Genomic DNA, 14,542 nt, shown 5'->3' with positions numbered 1-14,542 from the left:
GTGGATTTAAGATGATTCTTTGGACCTGGAACCAGGCTGATAGTTGGACCCAGTAAGTTCTGGTTCTGGTGTCATTTCTGGTCTTTTTCCCTTAAGTGTTTTGAACTAAAGTGTTTAGAGATTAATAAAATGTTCTGGAACCATTTGATAATAAAAACCCAACCCAATAATTGAAACCACATATCTAAGGGAAGGTTCTGTTGAAGTGTTAAAAAATCATCAGTTCTTTAGAACTCAAGCAGAACCAAGTTTTTAGGTGTTTTAATGAACAGTTATTGACCCGAGGTTCTGCTTAGGGTAGAATCTGCTTTATCAAATGGACCAGGTTCTGATGGGTTCTGCTGAGTTTCTGTTGAGGAGCTTCATGCTGTGTGAATAATGGCAATAAGATGTTCTTTGGACCTGGAACCAGACTGACTATTGAACCCAGTAAGTTCTGATAGAAAAATAACGTTGTATTTTTTGCTAAAAGCCCGTTTGGATCTTGATGTTTAGTAGTGGAACCAGAACTATTACCTGCAGTTTGGTCCTAGTAAAGTTCTTGTAGCAGACAAGCTGACGGAACCAAGCTAATCGGGTCTAAGGTCAAACAGAACCAAGCTAATCGGGTCTAAAGCCAAACAGAACCAGATTGACCTTCTTCTGCTAAAATGAGCCAGAAATGCTGAGAAGGATGTTTGAACTAAAACCTGGACAGGAGGAACCAGACCTTTAAAATCTAAACTGACCCGGTTGTCAGGTTCTGGTTCTGTAGATCAGAACTCTCAGTTTAATGTAACGGAGCTTCATGCTGTGTGAATTCTGGAGGGAATCAGTTCAAGATCTTCTTTGGTTCTGGAACCAGACTGACCATTGGACTCAGTAAGTTCTGGTTCTGTTTTTTTAAAGCATCTTCACTGTTTAAGAGAAAACATTCAATTACTGGACCGGGTTAAAGTACTTTATTACTTCAGATCAGAACTAAGATGGGTCAGAACAACCTGAAATGGTTTGGTTCTGGTTAGATTAATGGACCCGGCTGCTGAGTTTGTGTTGCTGAGCTTCATGCTGTGTGACTGGTTCTGGTGGATATAAGATGATATTTGGACCTGGAACCAGACTGATAGTTGGACCCAGTAAGTTCTGGTTCTGGTTTCATTTCTGGTCTTTTTCCCTGAAATGTTTTCTGCTAAAATGTTTAGAGATGAATAAAACTTCCTGGAACCATCAACTCCTTAGAACTTAACCAGAACCAAATTTTAGGTGTTTTGATGAGAAGTTATTGAGTCACCTTAGGAGGGCTTCAGAATCAGCCTTTTTCAAATGGACCCAGTCCAGAATGGTTCTGTTGAGTTCTTGTTGGGGAGCTTCATGTTGTGTGACTTCTGGCTATAAGATTTTCTTTGGATCTGGAACCAGACTCACCATAGAACCCAGTAAGTTCTCATTTAAATCTTTCATGGTTCCAGTTGGAGGGTCTTGAGATGTAAAATGTCCTAAAATGTTCTGAAATAATGTTTAAACCCATGGAGGAACAGATTATTGGACTTTGTTGTCCTGTTTTAGTTTATTTGATTCTGGTTCTGTTCTGGATGTACAAAATCTTCCAGAGATGTAAAAAGAACTTTGGATCAGGAGCCAGACCAACCAGGGAGTTCTGATGGAGAACGGCATTTTCTTCTGTTCTTCAGAAAACCATGGTTCATCCATACAGTAAATGGGTCAGAACCAGGAATACTATAACAAGAACAGAGTTCTGGATTCAGTTTGGGTTAACGCTGACCCAAAAATTCAAATAAAAAAATGACTACAATTTTAAAAACATCCAGTTAACCCAGAATAACACACCACCATGTTAAAGCGTATGCAGATGATGTGAATACTTACATTTTAGTCCAGCTTAGTGTTGTTGCAGTTTGGTCTGATGTGTGACTCAGACTCGGGTTCAGAACCTGTTTGGATCAGGATTAAAAGTCACAGTGGAAACAAATGAGTTCAGTTTAATTACATTTTACACCACAAAAAGATTTAAATTAATAGATTAAAAATCGCAAAAAAATTCAATATCTTATTGTGTCAGATGAAATAATTATTTAAATGCTCAAACTAAACATTTGATTATTGGCATCATCTAATAATCACATTTATGTTATCTAAATCTATGCAAATAAACAAAAAAACAATAAATTGCATAATGTGTTTACATTATTTCTGTTTTCATCCACAACGATGTCTGAGTCGCTTCACCTAAAGTTTCTGACCCATATCAATTCAAAATGAATGGAAAAGCTTTACGAACTGTGGACTTTAAGGTCGAGTACATCTAAAGTAAATCCTACTCTGTTCATGACGGAACATTCCAGGAAAATTCACCTTTGGATAAAAATGAGTTCTTAGGAAACGGTACGACCATTAGACACGTCTCAGAACCATGACAGGTTGGAACAACCATCAGCATTTTATGTAGAATAATAAATGTTTTAGTTTCTAAAGGTAAAGGTTCTGTTTCGTGTCTCAAAATGATGAACTTGGACCATCGGACAGGAACTGGTTCTGCCGTAAAGAATTAAAGAACAGTTGGGTTTTTGTCCGACATCAGATCGTTGTGTGACACAGAGTGGAGTCGGTAAACTCCTGTTTGGTTCTGGTGTCCAACTCTTCATCTACAGCAGTGAGTCAAATATCATTTATCTTTAAAATAATAAATTAGAAACCTTTTCTCTCTGCTTTCAATCTGAGTCCACAACGATTTATATTTTATTTCATTTTTAGCATAGAAAAACCTTCACATCATCTGCATACGCTTTAACTTAGTTTTGCGTTATTCTGGTTAAACTGGCCTTTTTTCACGTTTGAGTCATTTTTTTAGAGCCTAACTCTATAAAGACATCTGACATCATTGTCTGACAGGGAATAACAAAGTTTTTAACATGGTTTGATAATAATGAAGGTTTATATCTATGCAGCATTTATTCAGACTTTATTACTGAAATAGAAACGTTCTGTCTTTGTGAGGACGGGATGTTAAAGTTTGGAGGTTTTTCACTTGATGATGTGAGCTGTGTGAATGGTGCTGCTGCTAAAATCATCTTTGGAAAAGGAACTCAGCTTTTCATCCAGTCTGGTAGGAATTTTACAATCATTGTTAAAATTTATCTGACATTTAAAATATAAAGTTTCAAAATGAACTCCACATAAATAATGGAATCACTGAAAAAAAGTGAACTAAATAATTAAGCAAACCACAGAATCATTTCAAAGATGTTTAAAATATTTTTTTTAATCTTTAAGGTGAGTTGCTAAAAATAATTTACACTTTAGACATTAACTTATTTTTGTTCTAATTAGTTTGCATACAGTCCTAATTAATCAATTATTGTCAAATCAAACATTTACCCAAACTCTGTATAATTGGTAATGTTTGTTTTACCGAGTGAAAAACGCATCATTTCTGTTGAAAAATCTTTTTTTTTTAATGTATTGGTTAACATACAGCTGCATGTGGAGACTTCAGGGTCAGTTTAGATTTTTCCACATTCAGTCCAGAGAATCCAAAAGGAAACAGGGCTGCTGCTCTAAATCTGTAAATCACCTGAAAGTGATGCCTCATTTATTAGAAAACATGTTTGAGTCTCAAATGCTTTGGCTGAGGTAGAAACATACCAGGACTTCATACTGTGAGTTTGTGCTGAGCAGGATGTTGATGTGTGACTGATGGGACGGGGAGGATCAAGTTTGGACCAGGAACTGAGCTGAAAATTCAAAACAGTAAGAAAATTAATATTTAATGAAGATGGCTGAGTCAGAGAGAACAACAGAACATTAATCAATCTTTTATGAAACACTGTTTCTGATAGGATTTACTACATATGATACATACATGATGACACGTAGGTTCAGAGACTGTAGTTAATATCAGAGCATCTCATCTATAACAGTTATCACTTATTAAAATTTACTGATAAAAATCTAAATTTCAGCTCAATCAGCACAAAAAAATCTGGAAAAGAACTTTAATACCTGAAGTTGAGAATCTGAGATTTACATAAACAAACAAGATCAGCTGGAAATCAGATTAGTTATTAAAATCATTTCACAGTCAAAACTCATTTAAATTGAACTGTTGGAGGAAGAAACATTAAATATTATTAAATATTAGAACCCATATCCTTAACATTTGGTTCTGTAATGTGTCCAAATGGACCTGCAGAGGGACAAATATGTCAGTTTTAGATCAAATATTTCCAGACTTTGTTGTTTCTCCTCCATTTCTTCACATTTCCAATAAAAACAGCTGCTGAACCCAACAGAACCGGACTGAAAAGGTTCTGCTTTGAGTTTTCCTGATGTCTCTGTTGGATCGCTGAGTTCTTGTTGAGCCGGTTCCCAGAGTGTGAATGATGGAGTGAAAACCCGCTTCGGTTCTGGAACGACTCTGCACGTAGAACCCAGTAAGACAGCAGCCTCAGGGCGTCTGATTAATAGAAACAAACGCTGGAATATTAATGAGTTAAATATTAATGTGATGATTTACTGCAGCTTCACTTTGGACCCAGAACCAAGCTGCTGGTCTTGGTTCTGGGTGAGTCCGAGCTCGGCTCCTCTTTGTAGCTCCTCATAAATCAGGCCAGTTTACCGTCAACCAGGAAAACGTTGAATTATTAAAATGAGCCGTTATTGACCCGAGGTTCTGCTCAGGAGGGCTTTACAATCAGCCTTTATCAAATGGACCCGGTTCTGATCGGTTCTGCTGAGTTTCTGTTCTGGAGCTTCATGCTGTGTGAATCTTGGTAATAGGATGTTCTTTGGACCTGGAACCAGACTCACCATAGAACCCAGTAAGTTCTGGTTCTTTCTAAGAGGCTTCACTGATCGTTGCAATAACACGTTCAATTACTGGTTGATGATATTTGGACCGGGTTGGTTCAGTACTTAAGATGGATCAGAACATCTTGTAACGGTTTGGTTCTGGTTAGATTAATGGACCCGGTTGCTGAGTTTATGTTGCTGAGCTTCATGCTGTGTGACTGGTACCGGTGGATATAAGATGATATTTGGACCTGGAACCAGACTGATAGTTGGACCCAGTAAGTTCTGGTTCTGGTTCTTTCTAAGAAGCTTTGCTGATCGTTGTGATGAAACATTTAATTATTGGTTGCTTATATTTGGACTGGGTTGAAAGCGGTTCAGTACTTCAGATCAGAACTAAGACGGATCGGAACAACCTGAAACGGTTTGGTTCTGGTTAGATTAATGGACCCGGCTGCTGAGTTTGTGTTGCTGAGCTTCATGCTGTGTGACTGGTAGCAGGTGGAATTAAGATGATATTTGGACCTGGAACCAGGCTGATAGTTGGACCCGGTAAGTTCTGGTTCTGGTGTCATTTCTGGTCTTTTTCCCTTAAGTGTTTTGCACTAAAGTGTTTAGAGATGAATAAAATGTTCTGGAACCGTTTGATAATAAAAACCCAACCCAATAATTGAAACCACATCTCTATGGGAAGGTTCTGTTGAAGGATAAAAAATCATCAGTTCTTTAGAACTCAAGCAGAACCAAGTTTTTAGGTGTTTTAATGAACAGTTATTGACCCGAGGTTCTCCTTAGGGTAGAATCTGCCTTTATCAAATGGACCCGGTTCTGATGGGTTCTGCTGAGTTTCTGTTGAGGAGCTTCATGCTGTGTGAATTCTGGGACAAAGATGTTCTTTGGACCTGGAACCAGACTGACTATTGAACCCAGTAAGTTCTGATAGAAAAATAACGTATTTTTTGCTAAAAGCCCGTTTGGATCTTGATGTTTAGTAGTGGAACCAGAACTATTACCTGCAGTTTGGTCCTAGTAAAGTTCTTGTAGCAGACAAGCTGACGGAACCAAGCTAATCGGGTCTAAAGTCAAACAGAACCAGATTGACCTTCTTCTGCTAAAATGAGCCAGAAATGCTGAGAAGGATGTTTGAACTAAAACCTGGACAGGAGGAACCAGACCTTTAAAATCTAAACTGACCCGGTTGTCAGGTTCTGGTTCTGTAGATCAGAACTCTCATCTTAATGTGACGGAGCTTCATGCTGTGTGAATTCTGGAGGGAATCAGTTCAAGATGTTCTTTGGTTCTGGAACCAGACTCACCGTTCACACCAGTAAGTTCTGGATTCACTGATAAAGCGGGTCAGGTTCTGCTGACCCGTTTGTGCTGTGGGTCGTCATGCTGTGTGACTGATAGCGGTGGATTTAAGATTATATTTAGTCCTGGAACCAGACTGACCATTGGACTCAGTAAGTTCTGGTTCTGTTTTTTTCTAAGAATCTTTGCTCACTGTTTGCGAGAAAACTGGACCGGGTTGAAAGCGGTTCAGTACTTCAGATTAGAATGAAAGATGGATCAGAACAACCTGAAACGGTTTGGTTCTGGTTAGATTAATGGACCCGGCTGCTGAGTTTGTGTTGCTGAGCTTCATGCTGTGTGACTGGTACCGGTGGTGGATATAAGATGATTCTTTGGACCTGGAACCAGGCTGATAGTTGGACCCAGTAAGTTCTGGTTCTGGTTTCATTTCTGGTCTTTTTTCCCTGGAATGTTTTCTGCTAAAATGTTTAGAGATGAATAAAAGGTTCTGGAACCGTTTGAGAAAAACCCGACCCGATAATAGAAACCACATCTCTACGGGAATGTTCTGCTGAAGGATAGAAAAATCATAGACTCTTTATAAATCAACCAGAACCAAGATTCTTTGGTATTTAATTGGCCGAGGTTCTCATCGGGAGGGCTTGAGAATCAGCCTTTTTCAAATGGACCCAGTCCAGAATGGTTCTGATGAGTTCTTGTTGTGGAGCTTCATGTTGTGTGACTTCTGGAAATAAGATTTTCTTTGGATCTGGAACCAGACTGACCATAGAACCCAGTAAGTTCTCATTTAAATCTGTCATGGTTCCAGTTGGAGGGTCTTGAGATGTAAAATGTCCTAAAATGTTCTAAAATAATGTTTAAACCCATAAATTAACAGATTATTGGATCTCTCGGTTCTGTTGTTGTTTATTTGATTCTGGTTCTGTTCTGGATGTCTGAAATCTCTCAGAGATGCAAACAGAACCTCTTTGGATCAGGAGCCAGACCAACCAGGGAGTTCTGATGGAGAACAGCATTTTTTTCTGTTCTTCAGAAAACCGTGGTTCGTCCATACAGTAAATGGGTCAGAACCAGGAATACTATAACAAGAACAGAGTTCTGGGTTCAGTTTGCGTTAACGCTGACCCAAAAATTCAAATAAAAAAATGACTACAATTTTAAAAACAGCCAGTTAACCCAGAATAACACACCACCATGTTAAAGCGTATGCAGATGATGTGAATACTTACATTTTAGTCCAGCTTAGTGTTGTTGCAGTTTGGTCTGATGTGTGACTCGGACTCAGGTTCAGAACATGTTTGGATCAGGATTAAAAGTCACAGTGGAAACAAGTGAATTCAGTTTAATTATATTTTACATCACAAAAAGATTTAAACTAATACATGAAAAATGGTAAAACAGATAAATATCCCCAATAGATTATATGAAATTAATTATTTAAATGCTCAAACTAAACATTTGATTATTGGCATCATCTAATAATCACATTTATGTTATCTAAATCTATGCAAATAAATAAAAAACAATAAACTGCATAATGTGTTTCCATTTTTTGTTTTCATCCACAACGATGTCTGAGTTGCTGTAACTAAAGTTTCTGACCCATATCAATTCAAAATGAATGGAAAAGCTTTACGAACTGTGGACTTTAAAGTCGAGTACACATAAAGTAAATCCTACTCTGTTCATGACGGAACATTCCAAGAAAATTCACCTTTGGATAAAAATTAGTTCTTAGGAAATGGTACGACCATCAGACACGTCTCAGAACCATGACAGGTTGGAACAACAATCAGCATTTTATGTAGAATAATAAATGTTTTAGTTTCTAAAAATAAAGGTTCTGTTTCGTGTCTCAAAATGATGAACTTGGACCATCGGACAGGAACTGGTTCTGCCGTAAAGAATTAAAGAACAGTTGGGTTTTTGTCCGACATCAGATCGTTGTGTGACACAGAGTGGAGTCGGTAAACTCCTGTTTGGTTCTGGTGTCCAACTCTTCATCTACAGCAGTGAGTCAAATATCATTTATCTTTAAAATAATAAATTAGAAACCTTTTCTCTCTGCTTTCAATCTGAGTCCACAACGATTTATATTTTATTTCATTTTTAGGATAAAAAAACCTTCACATCATCTGCATACGCTTTAACTTTGTTTTGCGTTATTCTGGTTAAACTGGCCTTTTTTCACGTTTGAGTCATTTTTTTAGAGCCTAACTCTATAAAGACATCTGACATCATTGTCTGACAGGGAATAACAAAGTTTTTAACATGGTTTGATAATTATGAAGGTTTATATCTATGCAGCATTTATTCAGACTTTATTACTGAAATAGAAAAGTTCTGTCTTTATGAGGATGGGATGTTAAAGTTTGGAGGTTTTTCACTTGATGATGTGAGCTGTGTGAATGGTGGTGCTGCTAAAATCATCTTTGGAAAAGGAACTCAGCTTTTCATCCAGTCTGGTAGGAATTTTACAATCATCATTAATATTTATCGGCTCTTAGAACATATGAAACTTCCTGATAAACTTTACAGAAATAACTAAATCACTGAAACAATGAGAACTAAATAATTACCTAAACCACAGAATCCTGATATGCTTAAAATGATCATTTTAATATAGTCACATCAGAACCTTTCAGGTCTTTTTATGTTTTAATGCTACAAAGGATTCATTCCTGATAAACTACAGATAATATCTGCTAATATCTGAAACGTGAGCTCCAGCTGAAACATCTCCATCAGCTGAGCTGGATCTTGTTCATGTTGGTGGTACTGTGTGAATCTCGGGGGAACCAAGGTTCTGTTCGGCCGTGGAGTCGCTCTGCTGGTAGAAAACAGTGAGACGTTTTAATTATTTACACATAATCACCATGTTTGTTACCTGCTGCTCATTATTACTGCTTCAGCAATAATTTTACCTGTTAAACCAAAAGAGTCTCAGAACCAAACAGTAAAACGTTAAAGCTGATCACCTGAAACCAGCATCAGAACCATTTAACCCACATTTAACCCAAAACACGGATTAAAACCAAGATTTTCCAGTCAGAACCAGCTGAGGGTTATGCTTAGTCGCTGACTGCTGTGTGACTGACGGTGGAGTGAGAAAAGTTCACTTTGGACCCGGAACCAAGCTGCTGGTCTCCACCAGTGAGTCCGAGCTCGGCTTTTTTTGTAGCTCCTTAGAAATCATGTCAGTTTACGACCAAATGGTCAGCAGGAAAACGTTAAATTATTAAAATGAGCCGTTATTGACCCGAGGTTCTGCTCAGGAGGGCTTTACAATCAGCCTTTATCAAATGGACCCGGTTCTGATCGGTTCTGCTGAGTTTCTGGTGTGGAGCTTCATGCTGTGTGAATGCTGGCTATAAGATGTTCTTTGGACCTGGAACCAGACTCACCATAGAACCCAGTAAGTTCTGGTCCTAACTGTTTTCTGCTCTCTAATCAGAACCAGGTCCATTTTGTACCAGATGTTGTCTCACCAGAACCTGCAGATCAGGGAGTTTTTGGACTTTTTTCTCAGAGAAACAAACAAAAATGTTTTAAAATCAGAAAATAGAATCTTTGAAACTAAGAATCTTCACCTGGAACCAGTTCTGCTACAGAACCCGGTTCTGATTCTCATGAACCCGTTTGTGCTGTGGGTCGTCATGCTGTGTGACTGGTTCTGGTGTATATAAGATCATATTTGGACCTGGAACCACACTAACCATTGGACCCAGTAAGTTCTGATTCTGGTGTCATTTCAGGGGTTTTCTCCTTGAAATATTTTCTTCTAAAATGTTTAGAGATGAATAAAATGTACCGGAATCACTTAGGAAGGTTCTGCTGAAGGATAGATTACATTTCTTTAGAACTCAACCAGAACCAAGTTTTAGGTATTTAATGAGCAGTTATTGACCAAAGATTCTCCTCAGGAATTCTTTAGAACCAGCCTTTGTCAAATGGACCCAGTTCAGATTGGTTCTGCTGGGCTTTTGTTGTAGAGCTTTATGCTGTGTGAATGCTGGAAGTGGACTCAGGATCTCCTTTGGAACCGGAACCAGTTTATTTGTTGAACCCAGTAAGTTCTGGTGTTGATTGTTTTCTGGACTCTTTCAGAACCAGATAAATTTTTACCAGATGTCTCACCAACAGAACCTGCAGGTCAGGAAGTTGTTGGATTATTATTTCCAGTTGGACTCGGGTCAGAACCAAATGGGTTTCATTAGATTCTGTTTTAACAGCAGAATCAGAAATTAGAAACTAAACTGTTCATGTTTGGGTCTGAAACTGGGTTTTCTAAAGAACCTGGTTCTTATTGTCATGAACCCGTTTGTGCTGTGGGTCGTCATGCTGTGTGACTGATAGCAGTAGATATAAGATAATATTTGGACCTGGAACCAGACTGATAGTTGGACCCGGTAAGTTCTGGTTCTGGTTTCATTTCTGATCTTTTTTCCCTGAAATGTTTTCTGCTAAAATGTTTAGAGATGAATAAAAGGTTCTGGAACCGTTTGAGAAAAACCCAACCCAATAATAGAAACCACATCTCTACGGGAATGTTCTGTTGAAGGATAGAAAAATCATAGACTCTTTATAAATCAACCAGAACCAAGATTCTTTGGTATTTAATTGGCCGAGGTTCTCATCGGGAGGGCTTGAGAATCAGCCTTTTTCAAATGGACCCAGTCCAGAATGGTTCTGATGAGTTCTTGTTGGGGAACTTCATGTTGTGTGACTTCTGGAAATAAGATTTTCTTTGGATCTGGAACCAGACTGACCATAGAACCCAGTAAGTTCTCATTTAAATCTGTCATGGTTCCAGTTGGAGGGTCTTGAGATGTAAAATGTCCTAAAATGTTCTGAAATAACGTTTAAACCCATAAATGAACAGATTATTGGATCTCTCGGTTCTGTTGTTGCTTATTTGAATCTTGTTCTGTTTTGGATGTCTGAAATCTCTCAGAGATGCAAACAGAACCTCTTTGGATCAGGAGCCAGACCAACCAGGGAGTTCTGATGGAGAACGGCATTTTTTTCTGTTCTTCAGAAAACCATGGTTCGTCCATACAGTAAATGGGTCAGAACCAGGATTACTATAACAAGAACAGAGTTCTGGGTTCAGTTTGGGTTAACGCTGACCCAAAAATTCAAATAAAAAAATGACTGCAATTTTAAAAACAGCCAGTTAACCCAGAATAACACACCACCATGTTAAAGCGTATGCAGATGATGTGAATACTTACATTTTAGTCCAGCTTAGTGTTGTTGCAGTTTGGTCTGATGTGTGACTCGGACTCAGGTTCAGAACATGTTTGGATCAGGATTAAAAGTCACAGTCAGATTAAATACATTATTTAAATGTTCAAATTAAACATTTAATTATTTCTGTTATTTAAATCTATGCAAATAAACAAAAAACAATAAACGTCTTAATCAATTTAAAATTTTCGTGCTTTCATCCATAACGATGTCTGGGTCTCTGTAACTAAAGTTTCATAGTCAAATAGATTCAAAATTAACGGAAAAGCCTCAAGAACTGTGGACTTTAAAGTCCAGTACATTTAAAGTAATTCCTGAAGACCCAACCAGAACCGGTGAAGAACTAAAGGTTCTAGTGCAGTTCTTGGTTCTGGCCGACTGACTGTGTGAACATGAACAGCTACAAACTGGTGTTTGGATCAGGAGTCCAAGTCACTGTGTCGCAGCGTAAGTTCAAGTCGGGTCGGTTCTGTTGGTTCCTCCAACATTTAGGATTTTTATGGAGTCTGGGTTCTGCTAGAGAACATTGAGCTTTATTTAAATGTTTGCTTTCACTTTAATCCGATAAGATTACAGCAGAACAAAAATGACGTTTACTTCAAAGACCCCAAAAACAATGAAGCAGTGACTTCAAACATTTACGCTTCGGAAACTCTGTTTATGACGGAACATCCCAAGTTCATCCACCTCTGGATAGAAATCAGGTCTTAGGAAACGGTACCGCCAGACACGTCTCAGAACCATGACAGGTTGGAACAACAATCAGCATTTTATTTGGAATAAATGTAGCTTCTAAAGGAAAAGTTCCTGTTTCATGACCCATAATGATGAAATCGGGCCGTCCTAAAGTCGCTGGTTCTGCCCTAAAGAATTACAGAACATTTGGGTTTTTGTCCATCAGCGGATCGCTGTGTGACACAGAGCGGAGCCGCTAAACTCTTGTTCGGACACGGATCCAAACTTTTGGTGGAGAAAAGTGAGTCAGCGCTGATCATTAATTCATTTTCTAATTTTCCCTTCGGCATCAGTTTTAAGCCTTAACAGTTTATTGACTCTTTTAACAGCTTAACCAATAAAGCAAGAAAAGCTTTCTTTATTGAGCAGATGATACCACTGCTAAATAAATGTTGAAGCTGCAGGATCAGATCCTTTAAACATTAAACTGAAGGTTTTTGGTCCAGTTTAAACCCTGGAACCTGTTTCAGGACTGAACCGGTTTTGGTAACGGGTTCAGCTCCAGTGTGAACAACAACAACTTTAAACTCAGGTTTGGATCTGGAGCCAAACTGCTTGTTTTATGCAGTGAGTTGATTTCCAGCATTTTAACCGCCTTAGACTGGATTCTAAACTTCACATTGCTCTTTATTTTAGGGGCAAAATGCTGTAGCAGGATTTTTCTCTTTTTTCAATGAAACAATCCTTAAAACAACAAATATTAAGTTATTTAAAGAAAAAAAAACACCTGAGTTGTTAAGTTGTTTATTTTAGATTCAGTTTGATCAGTCTTAAGATATATTTCCACCTGAGCAATAAAAGGAGAAAAATGTGTTTTCTGTATAAATCCAGAGTCTAGACGTAAAATAATGATGCAATAAAAGCAGCTAAGCAGACGTTTCAATGAGTCGGCAAATTAGAATAAACACGTTTTAAGAGTCTTTAAGGTGAAATGATTAAAATGCTGAGAGATTTTCCTAAAAGAATCCAGATGTTGCTTTTTGTAATGGCGCCATTGGTTGTGGTAGAACCAGCAGCAGCTCCACCAACGGTCGGGTCGTGACTCGGTACTGGTCATTAGAAACTGTACGTTAAGAATAACTATATTACAAATATGAATTGTTTATTGTCCATCAATGGGGAAATTTGGGTGTGACAGTGGCAACACGGACAGTTACACACAATTATAGCAATAAGAAAAAAATTTATAGAAGAAAAAAGAGCAAAGCGGTCTGATCTAAATCTGGATCGGCTGAAGAAAAATACCTAACAATGACCAGAAGAATTTTAATCGTTCAAAGATCCGATTCAGCAAAAAAGAAACAATGTTCTCATGGAAACAATGAGAACATGGTGTGTTCTCTTATCTGTGATGCTCTGAACACGTTGGCTGGTTTTGAACTGGATGAAGGTTCCTGTGCCTGATGGATGAAATGTCTTTGTGTCAGAGAGGGAACCAAAAACCCTCCATGCTGATGTTTCTACACGTAGAATACTCATCAGTCGTCCTTCTGTGTGTTTCAGAGGATGAACATAAGCCGGAAGTCTACAAACTAAGTGACACAGACAAAAGCAAGACGGTTTGTCTGGCGACTGGATTCACGAGACACAACGCAATGAAGGACCAGGACGGGTTCAGTGGAACAGAAGCCAGTCAGATCGTAGAGGACGGGAAACCAACCGGCATCTATAACCAGGTGGCCGTGCTAAACGCTGACCAAACATGTAAGTCTGAAGGAGTTAAACTTTCCAGCATGACTCAGTTTCCTGGCATTATTAGCGATATAAAACTAACAACCAGCTGTTGTGTTTGTTTTCCAGGTGACACCACAGAAAAAACGCCAAATGAGCCATGTGTTGCCTCTCTGGAACCAGGTACGAGTGGACTTCACCTGAAGGCGCCTGTGTGTCTGATGTGTCTGTGTGTCTGAGTCTAAGCCAGGTGTTGCTGCTGTTTACAGATGAGATGGTGAACCTGGCCTCCCTGACCGTCTTCGGCCTGAGAGTGATCTTCATGAAGACCGTGGTCTTCAACGTCCTGATGACGCTGCGGCTGTGGATCAGTCAGTGTGAGTACCGACCCTCAGAAGATCTTCACAGTTGACCAAATGATCGGACTCCTGATAATCTGCAGCTAACAAGCTTTAAAATGAAGCTGCTCAGGAGGAATGATGAACCATGCTTTAAATGAGGCTTGTGTTGGAGCAGGACCTGAGCTGAAGGTGGATCTAACAGAAATAATGTGACTTCAATGCTCATTTTTTATTTCACAAGACGTGTTCAGGTGATAAAGCTCTAAAAAACGTTTCATGTAGCGTAACTCCAGGTTTTATTTAATCAGGCCAGAGGTGCTCAGGTTTCAGTTTAAAGTTCCTCACAGGAATCTTTTATTCTGAAGGTTCTGCTGGAACCTGAGCTTAACAATCAAAAAAATCAAACACCACTGCAGAAATGTTGACAGTGATTTCCCATGTTT

General features: G+C 38.6%; 1 protein-coding gene and 1 gene segment (V, D, J or C); both read left to right on the top strand.

Moving 5' to 3' along the window:
* Positions 1 to 14,542, top strand: part of LOC105922418 (M1-specific T cell receptor alpha chain-like) — a 571,536-nt gene that overhangs the window by 36,533 nt on the left and 520,461 nt on the right. The window lies entirely within an intron of this gene.
* LOC118561109 lies at positions 10,592 to 14,345 on the top strand. The segment is given in 4 exon segments: positions 10,592 to 10,882; positions 13,591 to 13,791; positions 13,888 to 13,941; positions 14,028 to 14,345. Coding segments are annotated over 4 exon segments (495 nt in total).

This window comes from Fundulus heteroclitus, unplaced genomic scaffold (assembly GCF_011125445.2).
Source record: "Fundulus heteroclitus isolate FHET01 unplaced genomic scaffold, MU-UCD_Fhet_4.1 scaffold_56, whole genome shotgun sequence".
NCBI lineage: Eukaryota > Metazoa > Chordata > Actinopteri > Cyprinodontiformes > Fundulidae > Fundulus > Fundulus heteroclitus.
The sequence above is the reverse complement of the archived record's forward strand: the minus strand, read 5'-3'. Positions and strand labels throughout refer to the sequence as shown.